The 27552-nt window shown below is 44.5% G+C and overlaps 1 protein-coding gene across 1 annotated transcript; it reads right to left on the bottom strand.

The window, feature by feature from the left end:
• Positions 1 to 4838: 4838 nt before the first annotated feature.
• Positions 4839 to 27323, bottom strand: sall1a (spalt-like transcription factor 1a). The gene is made up of 3 exons (XM_055648419.1): positions 26943 to 27323; positions 11605 to 15050; positions 4839 to 6447 (listed from the first exon to the last, which is right to left on the bottom strand). The coding sequence occupies exons 1-3, from the start codon at positions 27151 to 27153 to the stop codon at positions 6007 to 6009; spliced, it is 4098 nt and encodes a 1365-aa protein (XP_055504394.1). The 5' UTR covers positions 27154 to 27323; the 3' UTR covers positions 4839 to 6006.
• Positions 27324 to 27552: the final 229 nt, after the last annotated feature.

The following is a 27552-nucleotide window of genomic DNA, read 5'->3' on the forward strand; positions in this document are numbered from 1 at the left end:
TGTATTCTTGAGAGAGGTAGAGAGGGTAATCTTCAAATAAGGACATCAATAATATCACAATCTGTTAAGTCAAATCTAAAGACACAAAATGCTAGAGTAACACAGTGGGACAGGCAGCTTCTCTGGGATAGAAGGAATGGGTGACGTTTCGGGTCGAGACCCTTCTTCAGACTAATCTAAAGGCTCATCCTTGTTTTTTTTCCCCGCAACAGTACACAGGTGTTCATCATATTGTTTACAGTGTACCATGTTTACACATTCTGTTGTGTTGCAGCAAGTAAGAATTGCATTGTGCTATCTGGAACATCTGACAATAAAACACTCCTTGCATCCATCCTGCGTTGAAATCTTCACTTTTTTTTGCAGAACATAAAACGTGTCCCCCGCCGTAACCATCACCAATGTCGGTCTCTGCTCACCAGCATCAGAATGCGATTCGCTCAATTACAGAGGACTTAAACACTGTAATTAACTGATTAAAAAAAATTAGAGGTCAGTGTGTAGATGGCCACTGGGAATTGACTGTGCAAATAAATGCCAAACGGAAGAACTTATCGGGACTATTTACACCTCAAGGCGTGCGATTCCTTCCTGAGTAAACGCAAAATGCGCCGGGACAATTGGCATTTAAATTTCAAGAGGCGCAAACATTTCAGAAGGAATTTAAAATATTTTAATCGCTGAGAATAAACTACACCTCAGGAAAGAACAAAAAGTGTATCACATGTTTAGATGTTATGCAACACTGCGTTTAATCAGTATTCCTTTTCAATAACGGGTGATACGGAATTAATACTAAATGGGGATTACTAACTGTTCTTTAGATTTCCTTTATAACAAGAACATGAACCGAACTGAATGCCGTCTAATCGCCTCCGTATAGACGTTATTATTTATAAAGTGGCATTTTGATAGATTTTATTTCAACTCCGAGCAACAAAAATAGTTTGCACCTCAACACAGTCGCTTTCATTAGGTTTTTGTTTAAATTAAGGCAACACCGTCGTGTAACCGCGTTATAAACCCACCAAGACAGTATTACTCAAATCGCTTAGTAAAATGCATTAATTTATATATATTTTTAAATAATTCTTATAAAGTATTATGGAACACGGATGTACGGAACGAAAATGCGTGAAAACAATTTTCGGATGGGGAACTCAAAAATAAAAATTGACCAATTTTCTTCGAAATATTTAAAAAAAATCATTGAATGTACCACATTGTGAACAAAATATACTTTCTGTTCATTAAATTTGTCAAAGGGCAAAAATAAGAACTAAATTTAGCAAGAACTTGTTTTGCATGGAAACTAGTTGGGGACTGACTTTGGAGAAGAAATAGTGTAATATTTACTTCCAAGTTTTAAAATTGCGCCTTTTGAGATGGGGGGGGGGGGGGGGGGGGGGGGGGGGGGGGGGGGGGGGAGAGGGGGAGAAGGATGAAGGTAGAGGTAGTTCAGAAGTTTATGTTTAACAATACATAAATAATTCTTTCCCGTGACAGTTTATCTGCAGATTCAATTCACGGACAAACAAAAGTCTTCTATTCATCCCCCCCCCCCTCCTTTGAATGCCAAAAGAGACAAAACAAAAAAAAGGGAACGAGAATACCCGGAGCATTTGCAAGGATCGTTTAGCATCTAGTCCTGAAAATATTGCGGGAAGTTTGTCCCGTTGTAAAACCCAAAGACGATGCCCTGCTCGAATTAACAGTGAAGTCTCTGCGTTGCAGGAAGTGCAACCAAGTGTAAAATTAAATGCAGCTGTCGAAAAAAAAGGGGAGGGGGGGGGGTGGGGGGGAAGAGAGAAAAAGATCACTCCAATAAAAGAATTTCACTGTTCAAGGCAAATACCTGCGGTTTCATTAGTATAAAGGTTGTGCGATCCTTATTGGGACTCGTAGATCTTAAGTTGCAACAGGGAACGAGACAATATTTCATGGATATGTTTGTAAAGTGGAGAGAGAGAGAGAAAAAAAAGGCATTATTGGAACAGGGCTTCAGTGTTTATTTCTGCCCGATGTGATTGGCCTGGGTAATAGGAAAGCAAACATGAAAATGTGGTATAGATTTTTAGCCTCATTAAGGAAGCGCTCACCATTTAGCGTCAGCCGATCAATTATAATCAAGAGGAAAGACAGAAGACATTATTATAAAAGGAATCAGCCGCTGCTACTATTCCGTTACTGGAGAGAGATTGGGCTGAAGGCGACGCGGTCCACTTTTAAACAGGAGATGGGAAAAAAAAAATTACTTTCCAAATTTTTTTTTTTGCAACAAAGTTAGTTGGCTGGATGGGAGATGTGATCAGACTCCTAGCGCGTCGTTTAAAAGCGGCAGCATTTATAATCCCGTGTCGTTCAATCCACTTTTATTTCAGAAGGTACACACAAATGCTGGAGAAACTCAGCGGGTGCAGCAGCATCTATGGAGCGAAGTTGCCTATTTCCTTCGCTCCATAGATGCTGCTGCACCCGCTGAGTTTCTCCAGCATTTTTGTGTACCTTCGATCTTCCAGCATCTGCAGTTCCTTCTTGAACACTTTTATTTCAGTGTTTGTTTTAACTGAATGCTCACAATATCCACATCTACCTGTAACACGAGATCTGTCCTAACCTGCAAGTGGTTTGAATGTCCGAGTTGCATCAAGCCATTTTTGTTTTAATGCATGCATCTTATTCCAACACACACCGTTTCTACAAATCAATCAGCGAGTTTTTCCTTTAGGAAGTGAGAAGTGTTTTTTTTTTGGGGGGGGAGAAGGAGGAAGAATTTTAAACACAAGGCGTTGCTTTAAATAAAATATTAAAATCTCTTTTAGATTTTTGGAGGTAGATCAAATTGTAAATATGCGATTCATTGCAATTGCTCTTTCATTTTCACCATCAATAACCGAACCCGTTTTCTTTAATAGGACAGTTCCAAAAAAAGATTTGAACCGCGGTTCCAATGTGTCCCGAGTACTGCCGTCATTAAGTTGACTGCAGCAACTCTAATGGGGCGCACCCCTTAATCATTGATAAACGCGGAACGTATCCTGCCTGCATTCCACCGCAGACCTCATTTAGTCAACTCGCGGGTGTAAATTGAAGAATAAGATACAAAATGCTGGAGTGACTTCAGCGGGACAGGCAGCGTCTCTGGCGAGACCCTTCTTCAGACTGAGAGGGGAGGTATTGTGCCTATCTTCGGTTTAAACCAGCATCTGCAGTCCCTTCCAACACGCTGTGAATTAGTCGGAGATAACTCTGGTTATTGCATTCACTGGGGAAATAATTTGTAGAGATCTTCCAGCTTTAAGAAAACAACGGGGTCCACAGATGCATCAGATGGCAGCGACAATCTTCGTCATTGACAATACATCGATATTTGGCAACAAGGCAGGCGGGCGGGTTGGCGAACGCACGGTGTGTGCTGGCTGGAGTAACTCAGCGGGTCAGGCAGCATCCCCGGAGAACATGGACAGGAACTGCAGATGCTGGTTCACCCAGGAAAGATACAAAGTTCTGGAGTAACAGCGGGTCGGGCAGCATCTCTGGAGATGATGACGTTTCGGATCTGCCCTTTCCTTGCCCTGCAGTAATATTTCATTTTTAAATACCATTTCCAACCCAAGAAACGTGTTATATTGATCAGATTTCCCCACTCCCCGCCCGCATGTTTGACTTAAATAACATTATATTGGACTGCTTCACAAATACCGCGCATTTGTTGTTTGTTTAAGGGTTTTTACGCACGGGGACAGCGCGATAACTAATTTCAGAGATAAGCGAGAAAACAAATAGCCAGCACAAAAGCAATTATCAGGGCCAAAAATCCAGCTCCTCCCATCAATAGTGAGTGAAGGACGGAAGAAACACGATCTAATCGATACTGTAATTAAAGATCCGACCAGGCTAGCAAGGAGCAAGAAGCACGTGAAGAATGTATAATCTTGTTCCACTGAGCACTTTATGGAGGAGAGAGAGAGAGGAAAAAAAATAATTGAAGATATCTCCCACTGTCTCCTTTCATGTCAGTCGAGGGCGAACAGCAAGCTAGTCAGTCTAGCCCCCAAAACTATTGTCAATAAGACCCTGTCCTCGTTTTTTTTCTTTCTCTTATCCATTAGAAACAGCAGCAAGAATTAGTTCCAAAAAAAATGGAAGGGAAACAAAAAAAAGTGAGCGTTTTGGTCCAATTCCCCCCACGGTTGCCTTGATAGCAGACGGCAGCGAAAATACCCCAATCAATTGGATCAATATTAAAACGCAGTTTGATTAAGTTGCCAAACATGCTGCACAATCTACAAGGCTTGAGGAGGCATCTCTTTAACAAAGAGGATGACATTTTGGTCCCGGGTATTCACAGTACATTAATCCATAAAATATAAACGCACACACACTCTTAAATTGGCAAAAATCAGAGACATCACGGAGCTACTGTATCAAATTGGTTCAAGTTAATAACAATATATATTTTTTATAACTACCGACATTATTAAAAAGTGTGCACTGGATTTCTTTTGATCTGTCATTTTAAATAATTCACTTCTTTCATTTATTAAAGTTGGGATCTATTTCTAGTGAGCTCCACACATGTTGAAACAGTACAGTTATCCAAAACTCTGGAGAGAGAGAGAAAAAAAAAATCAACATTTTTGCATTGTTTTTTTTAAGAATATTTTAAGAAAACTCAGTAGTTTTTTTTTGTTGTTTTAAAAAGCATAAAATCGAACAGCTGGCTTAAAAACAAAATATTTTACAAATTAGACACTTACCCAACATAATTGCATTAGGGGGAAAAAAATTGTAGAGGAAGTCTCCAGAGAAAGCAAAAATACACACACTTCAGAATGGCTGTTGCAAAACTCATGTATTTGATTAAATGAGTAAGAATTACAGTACCTCAGCTGTTAGTAGGTATTAAATTTTAGTGAAACTGGATGGTTTCATCCAGCTTTCCAAGAAAGTGCATATATCAGTCACAAGGGTTTTTCTTTCCATACCTAATACAAAATTATTACACAATAAAACACTATCTCTCGGTCGGTGAAAATGAAGCTTCATTTTTAGCATCGTACCAATACAGTATATACATTAATGATTTTCCCAAGACATGTCGTTATGCTATATAAATATAATATATTTATACACACAAGACATGATCAATAATAGCTTCATATTACTCCCTTCAAAGGTGTTCAAAAGATGCATTTATGTAGCAGCAATGTGTAGGTCCAGCACATTTTTCTCTTCTATACTAAATATACCTATGGGGCAGAGACCTTTATTGTATTTAAAGGTACAACAACAGGAGATTCCTTTTGTTACCATCGTGCCTCTTACTCCACTGAGACTCGTCAACATTGAAAATTGAACAATACAAAGGAACGATTTCGAACAGAAATTGTAGAACATACGGAAAAAAAAAAAAAAAAAAAAAAAAAAAATTCCACTTGATATTAAAAACAGGAGAATGTTTACAGAGTGTGATGGCAACGATATTCAGTTTGAAGTCTGCAATTTACAGTTATTTTTTGTTAATGGAAGGCATGACTCAACAAGGAACTGATTTTTTGAGAAATTCTGGAGCAGTCTAGCAAAACTTTACATTATATATATATACACACACACACAGACCTCTCTCTAGTAAAGGAATGGGCAGGTGAGGCATTGCCATCAATGCCAGTCATGTTAAAACTAGATTACTCAAAAATCAGAAAATAAGTTAATGCAAGGGCAAAATTCACCTAACAGAATAGATTTGCAAATGCTAGGAAACTTACATGTTTAAAGCACTCTAGTCCATTAGTATATAGGGCAAGATGCTGAAGACCAGTAGTGTATATTTGCAACTCATTTGCAAAGCAAAGTTATTATCACTAATAAATAAGTTTTTTTTCCTCTTCCCCATACAACACTAAAAGTTAGGCATTGTACAAAAGGTGTTCTTGCAACACTTTGGTCCATTGGCGTGAAAGATGTCCCCAGATTGCTTCCATTGCCAGAAGGCCGACTGTCGCTTTAGCTCGATACCATTTCTTTGCTTTCCCCCACCAAATGGGTGAATCTGTGGTTGGTTCCATTTTCAGTGGCGGATATCTTCTCCAGACCAGCTAGAGGTGTGCCTGTGACAGTACTGTGAAGTTTGTCCAAGCTCCCCGTTAAACCACCGATGGGCGAACTGCCGCCGTTGCCCAGGCTGGCAGCGTTCGGGGGGAGCCCGCCATTCTGAATCACGGATATCTCGTTAGTCTTCATCGCCAAGCCATTGGTCAGTGCCGCCGCGTACTGGTTCCAAAACGACGAAGGGTCTCCGTCGCGAGCCCTCACCGCTAAATCCTTCTGGAGCATTTCCGTGAATTTAATAGGGTTGCCGCCCAGAAAAGCCATGGGACCGTCCACCGAAAGTCGCCTCCCTCGCCTCGCGGGAGCACTGTTCCACATGTGGGTCCCCATGTGAACCTGCAGAAATGGCACAAAGTTAAGCCTTCCAGCTACCCGAGCATTGGACACCACTAAAAGCCCTTGGCATGCACAATCTACACACATTTATATATTTTACTCAAGGGACGTGGACATCATTTGGGCTAATGAAAGCCATCTTTCCTCTATTTCTCATTCATTAGGGACACAAATCACTGGTGCAACTCAGCAGTTCTGGCAGCATCTCTGGAGAATAAGGATGGGTGATGTCTCGGGTCAGAACCCTTCTTCGGACCGCTACAGGGATGTACGTTCAGAGGGAGTGAGGTCAAGACAGGAAAAGTAAGATGGGTGAGATGCTACCTGACCTGTTGAGTGACCAGCATTTTGTGTCTATCTTCAGTATAAACCAGCATCTGCAGTTCATTCCTACACAATAACGCTTACACTAACTTTACGAATACACCATCTTATAAATTAATTTCAAAGCTTGTCAGTCAGGTTGCTCTGCAGAAAAAGAGGATGCAAAGTGTTGGAATAACTCAGTGGGTCAGGTAGCATCTCTGGAGAACACGGATAGGTGACTCGATTAGTACGGGTGTCAGAGGTTATGGGGAGAAGGCAGGAGAATGGGGTTAGGAGGGAGAGATAGATCAGCCATGATTGAATGGCGGAGTAGACTTGATGGGCCAATTCTACTGCATAATCGGATCCCAACCAGAGAGGTCACCTATCCAAGCTCTCCCGAGATGCTGCCCGACCGACTAAGTTACTCCAGCACTTTGTTTAAGAAGGGACTGCAGATGCTGGAAAATCGAAGGTACACAAATATGCTGGAGAAACTCAGCGGGTGCAGCAGCATCTATGGAGCGAAGGAAATAGGCAACGTTTCGTCCCGAAACGTTGCCCATTTCCTTCGCTCCATAGATGCCGCTGCACCTGCTGAGTTTCTCCAGCATTTTTGTGTACTCCAGCACTTTTTCTCTCCGATGTAAAACACCATCTGCGGTTCTTTGTTACCACATGGTTGCTTTTCAGCTTTAAGTCGACTGCAGATTGTTATTCCTCAAACATTACGTGGAAAATCTCGTAAGAAATGGTTGAATGGGAAGAAAGGAGCAGAGATTTATACTTAAAGTAGGTACTTCATGTAAGGTGTGCCTCGCACATAGTCAAATCTTTAGAAGGGATCAGATGCTTATCAGGATGAACAATACATCAAATTTTATTAACAGTTTAAAATTTAACTGGATCATAAATTACACACAAATTAATCACAATGGACCCTCTACAAATTTTTCAATTATAATTTAAACTTTGATCATTGTGACAAGGTCATTTTTTATAATCCACTCTTCTTTCAAACACTAGTTAAATACACCATTATAATTTATCTTGTTTTTCCTTGACTTCCCCCCCCACCCTCCCCTCCCCTTCCCAGAGAGAGACAGAGACACTAGTATACTTTAAAATGAATTCACGACTGCACACATGAATCAGTCTAAGCAGTGTTAAAACTGGCATTCTCGCCCACGATTCCAACCCAAACCATAATTCCTCTTGTTTAAGAAGGAACTGCAGATGCTGGAAAATCGAAGGTGGACAAAAGTGCTGGAGAAACTCAGCGGGTGCAGCAGCATCTATGGAGCGAAGGAAATAGGCAACGTTTCGGGTCTGAAGAAGGGTTTCGGCCCGAAACGTTGCCGATTTCCTTCGCTCCATAGATGCTGCTGCACCCACTGAGTTTCTCCAGCACTTTTGTCTTCCCATAACTCCTCTTACTTTTTTTTTTTAAACTTTACAATTACCTTCCAAACCTTTTTGTCACGTCATTTATTCCAGAATGGGTTTATAAATGAAGGAAAAAACCCACCAAAACAGTTGCTGGATGAGACAAATAGCTCGAGTAACTCAGCGGGACAGGCAGCATCTCTGGAGAAAAGGAACGGGTGACGTTTTGGGCCAAGACACTTCTTCAGACAGGACCAGTCATCAGTCATGATAAGGATCGTCATTCAGGCAGTCTGAAGAAGGGCCTCGTCCAGAAATGTCACCAATTCCTTTTCTCCAGAGATGGTGCCTGACCCACTGAATTACTCCAGCTTTTTGTGCCTATCTTCGGTGTAAATCAGCACCTGCAGTTCCTTCCTAGACAGTTACTGGATGAGGTGCTACAGTAAGCAGTGAGACACTAAAAGTCCACAGAGGTCCTTTGATAATTTGGGGAATTAAAAAAAATCTATTTGTTTAGAAATAAACTGAAATAGGTTCAGCATTGGTGACCATTCTGGTGCATTGCTAAGATGCTTAATACCCTTTAAGTTAACATTCCAACAACATACATCACCCCACTTGTACAAGCTAGTAATATTTTGCTGCTAAATTCAATACAAACTGAGAAAAGTAGTTATAAAAAAGGGAATGGTATTTTCCATTAATTAATTTGCATAACACAGTAAATATAATCATAGATTATCTTCTATATCTATATATATGACCGCTTTTGGCCCACTGTGCTGCGATTTCCGAGAGAACGCCGCCACCTACGGCCGTCATTTTTGGCCACCTCACTCAGAGCCCCTCTCCGCCTTCCGGGACCGGAGGATTTTTCCCATCGATGAAAAATCAGAGAGCTATTAATGTTTTTTTTTAATTTGCCATTATCTGGCGGCAGGGGGGAGGGAAAATAAAACCCGGAAGTGTATTCCTTCACTCAGACTCTGCCAGACCCAGGAAGTGAGAGGGTCACGACACTATAAGCTGCGAATAACACGTCTACTCCACGGTGAGTCCCCTCGATGCGGCTGTAAAGTGGCTGCAGCCCAATTGTTTGCCTTGCCTTTTTTTTTTTAAAGTTTGTGTTCACAAAATGAATTTTGGTTGTAAGGTGGATGAAGCCCAATTGTTTTCCTCGCCTTGGCTTTTAAAATCATTGCAACAGTTGGCTGCCAGCCCAAGAATCCATTCGGCCCACAATGTCTATACTAGCCCTCTGGAAACCAGTACCTTTGGCCCGCAACACCCATACTAGCGCAACAGACAGCCAGCCAGCCAGCCCCCCTCCCCCCCCACTGGCGTGCAATATTGGAATTGGTGGAGAGATTGAATATTGCATTGGTGACCAGCCCTCCCATGTGATGTTGGGACCCAACGGGTCCCACTTAGTCTAGTATTATATATACTTGACAAGTAGAAGTTTTACTTCACAAATTTTCATTTTGTGATTAGTCTGATCTCTCCCATCATATCTCTGTCTATCCATCTATCGCTGAGCAGTAGTACGTACTTTATAAAGTACTAGACAAAGTGGGACCCGTTGGGCCTTGTTCCCCCAACGCAATCCATTTCCATCATTCACCCGTGCCCAACGCAATATTGCACCACTCACCCATAGCCCCTAACTGCGCAGACGCGGCTAATTTCCCCTCATCCCCCAACAATCCCTCCCCCTCCTCTTCACCCTCCCTCTTCTCTCCCCTTACCCTCAGTCACTTCCTCCCTCCATAACTCCTCTCCCTTCCATACCCCCCTTGACGTCATAGTGAGATGAAAGCTGCTGATCCCATTGTGATGTCATTGTGGGCTGGAATACTGCTGATGGGAAGTTTATGACGTCATAGCTGCTAACTGCCACTGCAACTTCAAGTCATTTTTCTCAAACTGGATTTTGTAAAGTTGAAAATGTGAATATTTGTAAAATATACTATCAATCTGAAGCAATCTTGACACAACACACCACACGACACAGGTGAGTAAGGTGGTCCAAAAATTGTAGCGCTATCGTGTACCGTTTTGGCATTATTTCAGGGAGACATCCCCACACACACACACATACATACACAGAAACAAACAAGATGAGAGTTTTAGTAATATATAGGTGCAATTTGTTATTGCGTTCCTCTGTATATTATTTTATTTTTATATCATATATGCACACACATATATTTGTTCAAGTGCTGAGGATCTACGAGGCGCTGGTCAGGCCGCATTTGGATTATTGCGAGCCATTTTGGGCACCATATCTGAGAAAGGATGTGTTGGCTTTAGAGGGTCCAGAGAAGGTTTACAAGAATGATCCCAGGAATGAATAGGTTAACCTACGATGAGCGTTTGTCGGCACTGGGCCTGTGCTCACTGGAGTTTAGGAGAATGAAGGGGGTCTGCATTGTAACGTACAGAATAGTGAAAGGTTTGTATATAGTGGGTGTGGAGAGGATATTTTCACTAGTGGGAGAGTCTAGGACGAGAGGTCATAGCCTCAGAATTAAAGGACGTTCTTTCAGGAAGGAGATGAGGACACATTTCTAGTCAGGAGGTGGCGAATCTGTGGAATTCTTTGCCACGGAAAATTATGGATGCTGTCAATGTATATGTTTAAGGCAGAGTTAGATAGATTTTTGATTAGTACGGGTGTCAGAGGTTATGGGGAGAGGCAGGAGAATGGGGTTAGGAGGGAGAGATAGATCAGCCATGATTGAATGGCGGATTAGACTTGATTGGCCGAATGGCCTAATCCTACTCCTTTGACCTTATAACCATGTATACATATAACAAGTAGACTCAAAATACTGGAGTAGCTCAGTGGGACAGGCAGCATCTCTGGAGAGAAGGAATGGGCACTCTTTGTCGAGACCCTTCTTCAGACTAGTCAGGGGAAAGGGAAACTATATTTGTGATATCAGATATATATGTATTTATTACATACACACACTCTGTATATATACACACACACACACACATCCACACCCAAACACATGTATATTTCATCCAATATACACACACACACTCAATAACTGTAATATACATTATGTGACATCACATACACACAAGTATACACACATATACTCACACAAATACACTACACATGTATGTTTAACATAGACAGTAGAACTAGATTACCTCGCACTATTTCAACGTACTAACGAGGATTATGCTGAAAAATACCTGCAGATTACAGATAGACACAAAATGCTGGAGTAACTCAGCGGGACGGGCAGCATCTCAGGGGAGAAGGAATGGACTTCAGTCTAACGGACGTTTCGGGTCGAGTCCCTGCTTTAGACTGAAGTCTGAGGAAGGGTCTCGAACTGAACCATTCTTCCCAGAGCTGCTGCCTGTCCCGCTGAGTTACTCCGGCATTTTGTGCCCATCTACGGTGCAAGTCGGTCGGTGTGTGCAGTCGCACCCTACACGTACCTTCAGATTGCCTTTGGTGGTGAAGGCCCTGCCACATATGGTACAGGCAAACGGTTTCTCCCCCGTGTGTGTCCTCTCGTGTATTTGGAGAGCGCTGGACGAGGAGAAGGTTTTGCCGCAAGCCGTGCAGTAATGCTGCTTTGGAGTTCTTCTCTGCTGCGCTGACAGGCCGGGCGAGACAGCGGAGGCAGACAGCGGCCCGGATGGGATAAGGCTAGCGGGTGGGTCCTTGCAGTCCATGGAACACCCGTGCGCGAAACCATTGACCTCGGTTTTGATTAAGGACGTCAACGTCAGGGCGGGCGGGTTGGTGGAGCCGTGGTTAGCAGCGGGAGCCAGGGTGGCGTTGTTGGGCTCGAACAGCTGAGCCGGGAGGTCCCGCATCTGGTGCGTCAACATGTGCTGCTTCAAATTGCCCTTGGTGGAGAAACCGCGATTGCATACTGTGCAAATGTATGGACGCTCTTTGGTATGGCTTCTGTAGTGAATGTCCAAGGCACTCTGGCAAGCAAAGGCTTTGCCACAGATATCACACGATGTATTCCTCAACTTGCCGCGGTCTCGCCCGGGGAACAGCAGGCTCAGAGCGTCGTCCGTTGCCGCCCGCTCGGCGTTGCAGGAGGTCAGGTCCAAGGCACCGCCGTTGGTGGTGGCGGGGGACACCGAATTGGACACGTCCGACAACAGAGACCGGTTGTGCTGCCTCTCCTCGCTGCCGGGAGACTTCGACCTGCGGCTGCCCGCGTTGCTGTTGCTCGGGGATGGAGCCCGCAAGGAAGAGGTAGATTCTGAAATGGCAGGACTTCCAATACTTTGGCTCTCCACGTCCCCAACCATCGAGAAGGAGTCGCTGGTCATCTGGTCACCGTCGGCCAATCCATTCTCCACCGATCGGAGGCTCGCTTGGAGCTGCTCCACCAGGCCGGCGTTGATCATCTTCATCTGGTGCTCCAGCGCCGCGATGCTGGACATTTCCGGGGGCAAGGGGGACGGAGTCAGGCTGCATCGGGATACCTCCGCGGACCTGGGCGTGTCCGGGACGCTGCTATCCGGGCAGTCCTCCATGTTCTCGTCAGAGTAGTCATCCATGTCGTCGAAATTCTTGTCTTCAAAGGACGTGGTCGTGTCGGACTCCATCGACTCGGGGTAGTTGTCGGCGACGGGGGTGTTGGGAATCTGACCTCCCATGTGCATGCGGATGTGTTGCTGCAGAACGACAGCGTTGGTGAACTTCTTCTGGCAGATGGGGCAGGAATGCTGGATGCGCAGCGGCGGCATGGCGCGGTGGACACCGTAGTGGGTCTTCAGGTTGCCCTTGGTGGTGAAGGCTCGGCCACACACCTTACACCTGAAGGGCCTCTCGCCGGTGTGCGTGCGGTAGTGCATCTTCAGCGCGCTGTGGCAGCTGAGGACCCGGTGGCAGATGACGCACTGGTTGGGGTCGGCCATCTTGCGGTCGATGTTCTCCACCAGCTGCTGCAGTTTGGACGTCTCCGACGTATGCAAGGAGTCCAGCAGGCCGCCGAAAGGGAACTGCGACTTGAACTGCTCGGAGACTAGCGGGGCGAGCGGCGTGGTGAAAGCAGAGGCCGTGCTCAGTTCCGAATCGGAGGCACTCGAGCTGACGGGGACGGCCACGGCCACGCTGGCGGCGGCGGGCTGGAGAGATTGTGCGCAATCATCGGGTTTATCGTCTGAGGTAGGTGAGCCATTATCTTCCACCTCTTCCAAATCACGGGCGCTTTTCACAGAGGGCTCCGTGGTGGGCAAGTCGCTCCGGACCGATCCTGGTGGGCTGCACGAAGACCGATTGATCGGGACGGGCGGACACTCCTCCGATTTGATGATGGCGGACAAACCTGATACAGTGGAGGGGAGAGGCAGGCTAACAGATGTGGTCAATGTCGGTAACAAGGGCTTGCTGTCCAGCCAACTGGTTATTGGCTTTTCGGGGGGGATGGACATCCCGTAGGGGATCCCCGTGTTGGTCGGGACGTTGTCCAAGTGTTCGGGGACGGGGTAGGGGTTCATGTGAATGTGAGGGTACTTTTCGCGGTGCCTCTGGAAGTGGACCTTCAGGTTGCCTTTCGTGGAGAAACGGTTGCCGCAAATGTTGCACTTGTACGGCCTCTCGCCGGTGTGCGAGCGCAGGTGGATCTGCAAGGCACTGTCGCTCCCAAAGACTTTAGCACAGAAGCGACACTTGTGCTTGAAGAACGACTCGTCGGAGCCGGTCTTGGCCTCAAACACCACCACGTTGGGGGGCTTGCCCTTCCGCGGGCCCGCCAGGGCGGCCAGCGAGCCCAGGTTCCCTGAAGTCACCTCGATGCCTGAGAGAGGGCTGGAAAACGGGAGAGCGGGCGCGGAGGACTGAGGTAGCAGTGAGGCGGACAGGGTGGACAACGAGCCGAGCAGGCCGCCAATCCCCCGGGTGGCGGGGGCGGAGGCGGCGGGGACGGAGGGGCTGGCGAGACGGGAGCCGCCGGCGGCGGCGGCGGTGGCAGCACCCACGGTCACGCTCTCGGAGGGCTGGGCAGCGGCGCTCGGCAACGAAGGCGCGGCGTCGGCCTGCGGGGAAGGACTGCCCGCGTCCTGGCCGGCTCCGCTTCCAGGACTGCTCTGAGGTAGATGGACTCGATTCCCACCGCTGATGCTGGCAGACTGACTGGCAAGGCTCTGGGCAAGACCAGCTGCAGCAGCAAGTTGCTGAGATAGATGTGAACTAAGTGTAGTCAATGGATTAACAGCAGCTCCCAAAGTACCTGGAGAAGAGTTGGCCGATGGGGTGTCGGCGTTTTGGGAAGCCAACAAGATTATCTGTTGACGGATTTGTTCAATGAGCTGCAGCTGATGGATCTGTTGATGTTGGAGACCCAGGAGCTGTTCCATTAGTGCAGGAACTGCGATCTTACTACTCGACGAACTGTTAGTTCTGGTTTCCTGGGAGAATTGGGCCACTGCCACTTTTGTACTTCGAAGATTTTCAATGATCACATTACTATTCAACATGGAGAAGTTTCCCAGAGCTGTTATATCACCTATATGAGGTAGAGGTGTTGCCACAGCTGAGCTTCCCATTGTGGGATAATCACTGCATGTATTATTACTATGGTTATTACTGTTAGTACTGCTGACATTACTGTTGCTAGTGTCCACCTCCATGAATACTTCCCGGTCAAGTTCCTTGCTCTCTACAAGCTCATCGCAGTCCACGAGACTCGCGTTATCCGTTCCCTCGTTCGCCTCTTCGACGGGGGATTGCGGAGAGGGCGCTTCCGAAGGGGCGGCTGGGTTTTCATTTACAATCAGAACCAGTTGTTTCTTAGTGCAATTCTTCGTGTGGTGGAGGAAATCGGGCAGCTCGAAGAATTCTGCACAGCAGTGGCCACAGACGTGCGCATCCCCATTCTTGGCGTGCCGCTCCACGGGGCCGCCCGGCGACGTTCCTGCAAAATCCACAAAAGAGGGGGGAGAGGGGAAAATTAGTCGTCGAGAAGATGCAAGAGTCACTCATCAAATACGGGCCCTGGACCCCATGAGAGGGATAGAAACAGGCACGAGGGTGGCTTTTTTTTTTTTTTTTTTTTTTTTTTAAATTCGATGTTTGCACATCGGAGAACTTAACTTAGTTTAGTGTTGGAAGGTACCGCTGTTAACATACAACAATATAACATATAACAATTACAGCACGGAAACAGGCCATCTCGACCCTTCTAGTCTGTGCCGAACACATATTCTCCCCTAGTCCCATATACCTGCGCTCAGACCATAACCTGCCATTCCCTTCCCGTCCATATAACTATCCAATTTATTTTTAAATGATAAAAACGAACCTGCCTCCACCACCTTCACTGGAAGCTCATTCCACACAGCCACCACTCTCTGAGTAAAGAAGTTCCCCCTCATGTTACCCCTAAACTTCAGTCCCTTAATTCTCAAGTCATGTCCCCTTGTTTGAATCTTCTCTACTCTCAGTGGGAAAAGCTTTTCCACGTCAACTCTGTCTATCCCTCTCATCATTTTAAAAACCTCTATCAAGTCCCCCCTTAACCTTCTGCGCTCCAAAGAATAAAGCCCTAACTTGTTCAACCTTTCTCTGTAACTTAGTTGTTGAAACCCAGGCAACATTCTAGTAAATCTCCTCTGTACTCTCTCTATTTTGTTGACATCCTTCCTATAATTAGGCGACCGAAATTGTACACCATACTCCAGAATTGGCCTCACCAATGCCATGTACAATTTTAACATTACATCCCAACTTCTATACTCAAACTCAACTTCTATACTGTTGCTGGCTTAAACCGAAGATAGACGCCCATAAAAAAAAAAAAAAAAAAAAAAAAAAAAAAGCTGGAGCAACTCAGCGAGTCAGGCAGCATCTCTGGAGGAAAGGAATGGGTGACGTTTCAGATCAAGACCCTTCTTCAGTCTGAAGAAGGGTCTCGACCTGAAACATCACCTATTCCATTTCTCCAGAGATGTGGCCTGATCCGCTGAGTTGCTCCAGCTTTGTCTATCTTTACTTAGTTGGCTTTTAGTTTAGAGGCCCAGTGCAGAAACAGGCCCTTCGACCCACCTTGTCCGTGACAACCAGCGATCACACACGCGCACACACTGGGGACAATTTACAATCCTTACCGAAGCCAATTAATTTACAAATCTGCATTGGGAATGTGAGAGGAACCAGGGTGGGGGGGGGGGGGGGGGGGGGGGGGGGGGGGGGGGGGGGAGAATCCGTGCAGGTCATGGGGGAGAACGTACAAACTCCGCGCACATAGCACCCGTAGTCAGGATCGAACCCGGGTCTCAGACACTGTAAGGCAGCAACTCTAAGGCCGCTGCACCTCCTTAAGATGGGAAATCTCACAAGTTTGCGTTTGGAACTCATCGTTCACTAAATCTCTCGTTTATCTCAGACAACACATCAAAATATAAAATTCTCAAAATTATGGGCATTTTGGAGCTGAATGAAATTCCATAGAAAGAATTGATTTCCAATATTTCATGCGTATCATCACATCCCCCCGTCCACAAGGATCATGTCAAACATTCGGAGTCTCGTTAGGACTCTGCAACGCTCGGGTTTTCCTCATTTTCAGCAAAATAATAAAGGTCTTTGACAGTTCACGCCCTGTCAGTAAACCAATTTGTAATCATTTTGAATCCCAATCGACATTTGACAGGTAAAAGATCCCAGGCAACTAGCTGCAGGGAGGAGAGACTGGGTCATGTTAAGGAACAGTGGCGTCAACGTTCCTGACATTACCAGAGACGCCCTCTCTTCGAGCAAGCGAATCTCGTAGAGATGAGACGTCCCAAACTAAATTGGTCACAATGATCGAATGCAAACAAATGTCAGCATTTGCTCTTTACACTTACGATGCGACTATTAGACGTACAATTATACAACTCATTAAAAAGACAACTCTTAAAATAAATTTGACATAAATAATGGAGAATATTTTGTTTATTTAACAAAATGGTCCACTGATGCTTTTTCTCTCCCCCCCCACCCCCACAACGTATTCAAGTATCAAATGTGTTAACTTTAAAGATAACAGCGCAGAAACTGGCCCTTCGGCTCACTGAGACAGTGCCGACCAGCGATCCCCGCACACTATAACACTATCCTACACACTAGGGGCAATTTACACTTATATTGATCCAATTAACCTACAAACCCCATATATCTCTGGAGTGTGGTAGGTAACCGGAGCCCGCGAAGAAACCCACATGGTCACAGGGAGAACATGCAAACTCCATAAAGAAAGCACCTGTCGTCAGGATTGAACCCAGGTCTCTGGCGCTGCCCCACTTATTTCTCTATCATTTATAGCTATTGTTTTGTATCACAAGATATTTGGGAACATACGTTGGGAACATACGTAATCGAGTTAGAAAATTATGCAGTTCTCTTGCGATATCTACTGGACACTCAGGGTGAACAGATTGTAAAACTGCAGTAGTTATTCTGCAGTGGACCACTCACCTTCTCAGTCTAACACACGTGTTAACAAGGGACGCCTGCTTTACAATTAATTCACCACATTGCTTCCCGAAAGATATGCTAAGTGTTCAAAGGTTTATTTTACAAACGTTATTTCCATGGAACAGTTAAGACGAGCACCGTACTCGACAAGACGAGATGTGGAATGCAGAACGATAACTTGGAATAAGCAGAGCCATGAGATTAAAGTTTCTAGTTATAACATGGAAATAGATGCTTTGTGTAACGAGACTAATTTACTTTCGTTGTGCAGAACAATTAGTCTTGGAGCAAAACTTTGCAACAAGAGCTACAAACAGCATAGTTTTGCTTTAAAGATTAAACATTTCTTCGAGTAAAACACAAAATACTGGTGCACTGTGGAGATTTAATCAAGATTTGTCGTTCCCCGTGTGGCCAATCTTTTATATTCAATATATTTACTCACAAATCTCCAAATCAAAAAATAACATTGCACATCTTAAATGGAACGGATTATTGAAAAATAAAAAGCAGATATAGCTCCTCTCGTGTGGTTCTTTATGGTTTGTAACTACTGTATTCAACAGAGTACATGTGTAGGAAGGAACTGCAGGTGCTGGTTTAAACCGAAGATGGACACAAAGAGCTGGAGTAACTCTGGGCTGAAGGAATGGTTGACATTTCGGGTAGAGACCCTTTCTGGTTAAATTGATATGTTGGTATTCTTGCATCGAGGCTATGGAACTGTTTGCAAAGAATAAATGATTACGATTTCTAGGAATCACACAGGATTATTTTTGTAAATATTGACTGGTGGCGGCAGGTGAAGTTTGCGTCAGATGTTACCCCGAGTATTATTGCCAACGTATCTGTCACAGAGGCAAGATGAGATAAGAGAAAGATATCAACTGCGGAGCAATGCAGAAGTCCCAACGAGGAAGCCCTTCTCTTGCTTAGCGACATAGCGAATTACTGAAGAGAAACAAGGCCCTACCATCCCCAGTACCAACTGCGCTGACAATGAGTAGAATGGTAGACACATCCATATCCCCACTAAACACACACACACACACAGTTCACTCAGATAGAAAAGCCAAGATCACATTCATCTCTGAACGAGGGAGCACCTGTACACTCAGTGCAGCCAAACCTCACACATTGATGAAGAAACAATACAACTTTGATATCCGCAGCGGGCAGGAAATCTCCCTTCAATATACCATAATCTGCCAGACTCGGGAAAGGACTACAGCAGACGGGGGGGCGAGGGGGGTGTAACGGAGGGAGCGGGTCAAGGTTATGTTTGGTGGGTGCCTGGAACATACTGCCAAGGATGGTGGAAGCAGATACGATAAGCGGCCTTTAGTCAGGCACACAGATATGTGTCGGAAGGAACTGCAGATGCTGGTTTTACACTGAAGATAGACACAAAATGCTGGAGCAACTCAGAGGGACCTGCACCATCCCTGGATAGAAGGAATAGGTGACGTTTCAGGGCGAGCCACCTCTTCAGACCGAAGAAGGGTCTCGACCCGAAACGTCACCCATTCCTTCTCTCCAGAGATGGTGCCCGTCCTGCTGAGTTGCTCCAGCATTTTGTGTCTGTCTTCAGCACGTGGAAATGGAAGGATATGGATCATGTGCAGGCAGAGGAGATTTAGTTTAGTGGGGCATCATGTACAGTACTGACACTGTGGGCCGAAGGGCCTGTTCCTGTACTATTCTATGTTCAATTTTTTTTTAATCGCAGCAGTGTTTGTTAGTTAGCAAGTAGGACATGACATCTGACCTAAAGCTACAAAAAAAACAAAAAACATACAAAACCCATGCAACTAACTGGTGCAGAGTGGGATCCACAGAGTGATCCAACATATAATATTGTTAGTGTAGGAAGGAACCACAGATGTTGGTTTATACTGAAAATACGAGACAAAATGCTGGAATATTGTTAAGATGCCCAAACAGTAATAACAGCACTACCATTGTGCCAAATGTCTAAAGAGTTTGTTGGACTACAATTGTAAAAAAAATGGATGCACACATACAGACTGAAACAAGTGCATTTAAAGGAACATAATAAAGTTAACAAAAATGTTATATTGTTATTTTCAGTTTACAACCAGAATTTTTTTCTCAAATCAAATTGCAAAGCAATTATAAATTTGCCAATGAGGGAACTTAAAACCAAGGAAAAATACATGATATAACTTAGAGAATTGAGGAAGTTTGAAGAAGGGGCTCGGACTGAAACATCGCCTATCCAGTTTCTCCAGAGACGCTGCCTGACTTGCTGAGTTACTTCAGCATTTTGTGTCATTTGGTCTCATTATATAGAAACATAGAATAGGTGAAGGAGTAAGTCATTCGGCCCTTCGAGCCAGCACAGCCATGGCTGATCATCTCAAATCAGTGCCCCGTTCCTGCCCCCCTAAATCTAAATCTCCAGTATTTAACTTGTGTTGATTATGATACTTCTCTACGGATTGTCACCTTGTCGTGGTGGAGAAGCTTGTGTGGACCCGAGGTCCAGAGAGCGATGCCGTCTGGAGCCACGCTCCTGGTAGGGCCACCCATGGCGGTAAGGTCGAGGGGGAGGTCTCTGACAAAGAGCAATCCAACCAAGACCTCAACGGTGGACCAGGCGGAGGACGATGGCTGACCTTAGTGGAGCGTCACAACGGCTGGGAAGGCGGATGAAGGCTGCGGCAGAAAAGGGTCTCTGGTCGTCTTGGACTCCATGCCACTGGATCCTGACCCAGATCTGTCAAGGACCGTGGGGTGGCTGTCTGTGCACCAGTCTCCCCACGTTAAACAAAGTCACGCACGGGCGTCCTCCATATAGGGAATAGCACCCTGGAGACACCCATGGTCAGCCACGACCGAAGGATGCCTTAGAAGAAGAGTTTGATTTATAAGATATCCAATAGTAATGCTGTTAAAGTTGGAACACTGAAGGAAATACAACAAAAACACAACAAGTTGCAAAGTCTGGCTTAGTATTAAATTGGTGAAACTGGTGAAAATAAAGCCAGCTACACAGTATTTAAGCAAAGCCTGATTTGCAAACAATTTTTGGCGAACACACAGGCTTCACAGCTGGAAATATTAGTGTTAATTTGAAACATTTAGTTCCAAAAGAAAAGTCCCGATTTATTGATAAGCAAATTACACCCATTCATTGGAAAGAATCCTTTTCACTTCCCTTTCTCATTCGCACTGGTTGCTTGCATTTCTCATCGCACACCGGAGGATTAATTTGCAAATCAAACAAACATGAGAAAAAAAATTTCAACAGTCGAACCCACTTCAACCTTCAAGGACAGGAAGGCCCCCTATTGTTTGGACAGCAACCCCCGCCCCACAATGGTGTGTGGTCATCAGGGAACGGACAGAAGGCTGATCTTGTTTAATTCAGAGATTATCCCTCTGCATGTTTCCCTTTTAGCACAGAATTAGATAGCAGAAAAAGTTGCCATGACATCGGGCTCCCAGAGTCCACAGCAGAGCACAAGCACAATTAATGTCAGATATCGGGGAGATCATCTGAAATAATGTAGTCCAAATGCCCCAACACAGCACAAAGTGATCTGGGCTACAGTCAGAATCATTGCCAGCTCCTGGAGTACATTCGCTTTAATATGTACAAAGTTGTAACGCTGTGACCTACAGTGCTCCCTAGTTTTGAGGACAGTTCGGAGGGATTTGCACATTGCTGCGCCGTTGGTAGTAAGAGATAAAAAAAAAAAAAAAAAAAATCACACCCATTCCTTTCTGCAAAGATACGAGAAGAATTGCAGAAGGCACAAGGCTCCATGGCATTCTGAAAACATGGGCAGGCTTTTAGGAAGGAAATCAAACCAAAACAACTCGAAAAACACCAAAAAAAACCCCAAACACAGCAATAAATCACCAATTTGGCACTAGGCTTGGTTTTGAAGTTTTTGTGGATACACAGAGCCACCTGTATTTCAAGTACCAACCTTAAGAGAGATCCATTTCCCCAAATTATTTGGTTGGCATACCACATGAATGGTTAAATTGTAAATCCTCTTCACAATAAATAATCATGATGCAAAGACGACACATCTCTCCAATACTCACCCCCACCCTCAATGTGACACAACTGTGGGCAAATCTGAGCATTTTCGCCTTGATTCAGAGTTCACTGGGAATAAATGGATTTTTTAAATAAAAAGGTTGTGATCCCTTTTGCCTGCGTTCTAGCAAGACTCCTCATTTGGAGAGAGAGAGATAGAGAAAAAAACGTTTCAACTTGATGACGTTTAGCAAAACAAAAGACAATCTAGAAACTGGCTTGCTTGGTCAGCTGTGCTTAAGCAAATAATTACTAATGCAAACTAAATGACTTGCTGTGGGGGTGGGGGTGGGGGGGGGGGGGGGGGGAGAAACAAGACCCACTTCATCAGTTCTGCAACTCCTTGAAAAACATTGGGGCAGAAGATCCACAAGATTCATTTAGAGTGAACATTAGCAAAATTACTCTCTATACAAGAATGCTAATTCTAGTAGAAGTCCACCTAATTGCATCTTCTTAAAAGTATATTAAACCACAACACGCCTGATATTTAAAGTCACACACTGACAGAGAACAACTGACTTAAACGAGATAAAACCTCTTAATTATTTTGGTTCTGGCCCTTTGCTTTTGTCAGAGTAAATCTAAATGAAAAAAAAAAAAATGGAATTAAAATGTACAAATACAATAAGGTCTCAGAAGAAACCTCCTAACTCTTTTTATATATTCGGTTCCATCAAAACAATTTTTTGCACCAAAGACAGTTTATTTTGTTTTTAAAAAAAAAAACTATTCTTAGAAAAATATATCCATGCCATTGACTTTTACAAAATACTGCATGTAACCGGTTTTTAAATAGTTATTGCTGTGAGATCTTCTGAGTATTCAGAACTTTCCTTAAAGATACAATGGCTTTAGAAGAATTGAAACAATGAATACTAACACACCACTGTATACTTTCTTGGGATTTCATCTATTCCGTCCAAAAATCAAACTGTTCCCAAACTTCTGTTAATAGACAATTTACGAATATTAATAAATAATAATGAAGCATAATTGAAAGATTCAAAATGTATTCTGTGTAAAAATCTATAAACTATTTTCAATCCATTATTAATAGATAATTTATAATATTAATAAGGAGCTTTAATGAAGCTTAATTGTAAGGTTCAACATTTATTCTGTGCAAACTGTTTTAAATCTACTATTAATAGCCAATTGATCATATTAACAATAAATATAAATGAAGTACTGGAAGGATCAAAATGTATTCCGTTCAAGAGTCAAACCATTTATTAATGGCCAATTTATAACACTAATCGTAAGTATTAATGAAACAAGTGCATGGTTCAAAATGCATTCCGCGCAAACAAACCATTTAAAATTTATTAATAGCCAATTTATAATATTAATAGTACGTAATGAAGCATAGTGGAACGGTTCAAAATATTATGTGTGTGTAAGACAATTTGCAAAAGTCATTTCGTTTTTATGATCCTGAGATAAATGTGTTGCTTTTCTGTTTTAAGGTTAGCCGCAGCAGATATTAAAATCTATCACATCTATATTGCAAACTAATGCTGGAATTGCATTCGGCGATGAGTTGCAGGCTTATGAGCGAATCTCGGTTAGTATGAAATAATCCTAGTTATGGGTGCATGAGAATGAACGCTAGATGGGGTAAAGGTTGCAAAACAGGGAAAACCTCCCAGTCCCACTGTCCCCACACACTCACACGTAAAGAGTATTTGTGCTCTGGGCTGGCTACATGCAAGCCTCCACTGCGTAAACATTGGCAATGTGACAAGAAACGAAATCCCTGTTGTCGGCGAGGTGAAGGGCTGGCGTGGGAACTAGCTGTCAATCTCCGCATCAGGGGTCTGGAGTGGACGAGGAAAAGGGGGGGAAAAAAAGAGGCTTAATGGTCGCTGTGGCGCTGATGAGGTTAAAGCCGAAACGAACTACTGGTGCCCCGCTAGGCGTGCAGAGCGGCACAGCTCGGGGGGTACTGGAGTACATCTTGTATGGTGAACTCTCGTCACCTTAAGACGGAGGGAGCCCGTCAGAGGTTAAACCAGCATAACACTAAAGCACTTGGTCGCTAGCACCAGCAGGAAACACACAGGCTACCATGTTGACCACAGCGCTGGCTGCACAAGTATCTGCAATTCACACCAAGAGTCGAATAGTTTAATTAAGACTTCTTACTAAACTGTCCATCCAACAATCTAAGCATTCTTATAGCCTCACTCTTTCCCCTAGTTTAGTTTACCGTGGTACAGTGAAAAGCTTGTGCGTTTGCAAGCTATCCAGTCAAAAGACAAGACTATAAGTGGATATGTACTTCAGGACCCGAAGAACCAAGACTGGAGAGAGGATACTCAGAATTTCCACAGAAATGACACACACACACACACACACCACCATTCCTCATCACTAATGCTAGAACTCGCTACTTGCAACGCCCCAAATTCGTTGAAAAATAACTCCAGATCGCCAATCTATTAGAATATTGTTTGTTATCTTCCGTTTTTGATCTTAACGCAAACAGCAAAGTGACTTCTCAATGTCAAAGGCTCGCGTTTTGATATACGTGTCAAGAAAGGTCACAGTAATAAGCTTTCAACACAAGCTTAGGCTGGATATTTACACCCCAAATCATCCATGTACAGTTTACAGAATAGGGCATTTTTTAACAAAATAACTAAGATTTAGATTAATCCAAAAAAAAAAAATGCTTCTTTGCAGCAAGTTAATGAACGGATAGTTACAAATACGTTATTATATAACTATCAGTTATGTAAAGATAACTTATTTACAAAAAAAACGGCAAATTTCTTCAGACACTTGTTGGCCGAGAAGTCTTTTTTTTTAAAAAGAAAGATCAGTCCACACAAATAATTCCTGTTCTGCAGCTCAATTTGAACCAGCCCCGATTTAGATTGGGGGCGAATTTGGTCTCCGACCCAACGATAATAATGTTGAGAAAAAGTATTTCAATTGGCGATGTGTCAACCACAAACTAAATAGTCGCAGCTACATTTGATAGGACGTCTTATTTTCAATCTGTATTTCACGCGAGAGATTCGTATTGATGCGATCTGAATGAATCATCACGGACATCTGATGAATTTCGACTATGTACCGACAATGGACGAATTTTTTTTCTTAAGCCACGTTATCTGTAAGCCTCTTCATTTACTTAATGCCTGTATATAAATTAGATCACTTACCACTTCAATTTAACTTGTAACGCGGTAGGAGTTCCAACGCACTTGGAAATCCTTAAAGTACATGTTGTTTCAATCTGTGAAACTACATGCAGGAAATCTGGGTGCAGGGAGGAGGAACTGCAGAAGCTGGTTTACACCGAAGGTATATAATAGACACAAAATGCTGGGAGTGACTCAGCGGGACAGGCAGCATCGGTGGAGAAAAAGGAATTTTGGTGGCGCTTCGGGTCGAAGCCATTCCAAGGCCTACAATCCATGTCCCATGTCAATGCTTCCTTGATGGGAAGTTGATGCGACATATCTACTTGACAATTGAAACAGGCCAGCTATGCGCCCTGGACAGGATTTTTTTTTCTGGAGTAAAAGTTGCAGCTGCCTTTAGAGAATAATGCAGTGGAGAAAAGTAAAGATACGTACCTTGTTTCAAGCAGATTTGAAGTGTTAGTGAATGGTCTGCGTTGGGATGGTTTAATAGTAAATTCTGCGGCGGTTTCAGGAAGCTGAGCGGGTGTGTGTGTGTGTGTGTGTGTGTGTGTGTGTGTGTGTACTCTGCTCACAGATCACGATGAGTCACATATCCCAACAGGCACGTTCCCCAATAGTGCAATTTGTCGTTTTTTGTTTGGGAACGCGGTTGAGTCATGGCACAGCGGACTGGTTTAAAAAAAAAAGGTCTGGACGCTAAATCAGAGGTGCTTCCTAAACCCGGGGCTACCAGTCACATCCGAAAACCATATGAATGGCATATCCGATGAAGAATCATGTTCTACTTATCGTGTGTGTGCGTGTGTGTGTGTGTGACACACACACACACAGACCTTTTCTTTCTAGTGAAAACCAGATCAACATTTAGCAACTCAATAGTACAAATATGTATCGTTCAGTTTGTTTTATATGCTAAAACAAACGGTCCATTTTTTAACATATCTCTCCAACGTGAACAAACCTCCCCTCCTCCCCCCAAAAAAAGGATAAGGAAAAAGAGGCTTGTACAAGTTACCGCGTCAATTAATTATTGTCAACATCATCTAATCCTCGCGGACGAGTCGCACGCAAACGTTTTGCACTTCAGCCCAAACGCCGAGGATATTAACAGAATGTTGACACACTCCGAACTTTCTCGCAGAGACGGGGCACTTTTTGCTGAAAAATTGCAGTAAAAAAAATTTATCCCCAGACGGAGAGGGGAAGGGAGAAAAAGGCCAAAGACAAACAACGCCAAGTCGCATCCTCGTCTCTCTCACTCTCTCTGAGAATCCTGTAGCTTTAAACTCAGCGAATGCCGCAGTTGCAATTCCATTATTGCTTGTTCCACCCTCTCGCTCCTCTTTTTCTTTCATCAAATTCCTCGCACAGAGAAGTTCCCAAACCCACCGAGTCTGCCCAAATGTGTACCCAAATAGTAACAGAGCGAACTTTTTTTTTTCTTAACCCCCTCCCCTCTTTCAAGCGAGGTGTTCGGCTTCCAGCGACTGAAGTCACATTGGGACACACACACACACACGCACACAACACTGCCATCATTACAGACAAGTTATTTTTAAACCTAGCCTTCGGTCGCGGGCTGTCTTCCATCACAACATCCAGCGCTATTTCAGCAGAATACTGCCATTTAAATCCACCATCCGACCCAGAGGGGGGAACTTTGCAAGACGCCAATCAAAGCTGGTATTCCATATGTGCTGTGCCGCGCTGGACTAGGCAAGGTAGGAAATTAAACTTTGTGTGTGTGTGTTTTCAAGGGAGGGGTGGTGGGTGGGTGGGGGGGGGGGGGGGGGGGGGTTACTTTGGGGAGGGGTGGAGGGAGAGAGGGAGGGAGGGAAACGCAGAAAAGAAAATACAGCCAAAGGCACAGTCACATTTTTTAAGTGTTCTCACCCCCCCCTCCTCCACCCGGCCTCCCCTTCCCCGCTCATCCCATCTCTGTGTGACCATATCAGTCTGTTTGAGCGAAGCAGAGATCACCGCTGACCCGCGCCATCCAAAGTGCCGAGACAGCGCGTTAATTACCGAATAAGTGTTAATATCACTCCAGAAACCTTGCCGTACAAGCTGTACACACTTTGGGGAGGGAGGGGGAGAGAGAGGGGTTTGCACTCACCATTCTCCCCAAACAATGCTGGATCCAGGTCCGACTTGAAGTGTTGCGGCTTCGCCTGCTTCCGACGCGACATGTTGGTTGATACATCAGCAAGCGAATAAAAAAATACAAATTCTGGAGTTGCAAAATTACGGAAATTGACCCTGAGGCCGACAGTGCGCATGTGTGCTAGTATAATTATGATTATCAATAATGCATTGCGATTAATCATCCGCTTTCTTGAAAGCCGATTGGCAAATTTCCAGCCGCCGCTCCGACACGATTCAAATTGCTCCACTTAATCAATTAGCTCCTGATTTGCTGGCGCGTCCCAGCGCCGGGTCCCCCCCCTCTCTGCGCTCCTGCCCAATCAATGGATGCACGGCGACTGGCTCCAGCATCAGGGGGCCCGACCGCTGCATTCTGCACCCCCCTTAGCAACACCCCCCACCCACCCACCCCCAACACACACACACACACACACACACTCGTCGTCTTCACACGCTCCTTCGTTGCTAGGGCTACTTCAGACCTGCTGCAATGTGTTTACCCGCTTGCATTTCACTTCACGCACATGTCTCTTTAAACCCGCCACACATTTACCCCGTTTGCATTTCACCCACTGCACATG

This window comes from Leucoraja erinacea, chromosome 17 (genome assembly GCF_028641065.1).
Source record: "Leucoraja erinacea ecotype New England chromosome 17, Leri_hhj_1, whole genome shotgun sequence".
NCBI classification, from domain to species: Eukaryota; Metazoa; Chordata; class Chondrichthyes; order Rajiformes; family Rajidae; genus Leucoraja; species Leucoraja erinaceus.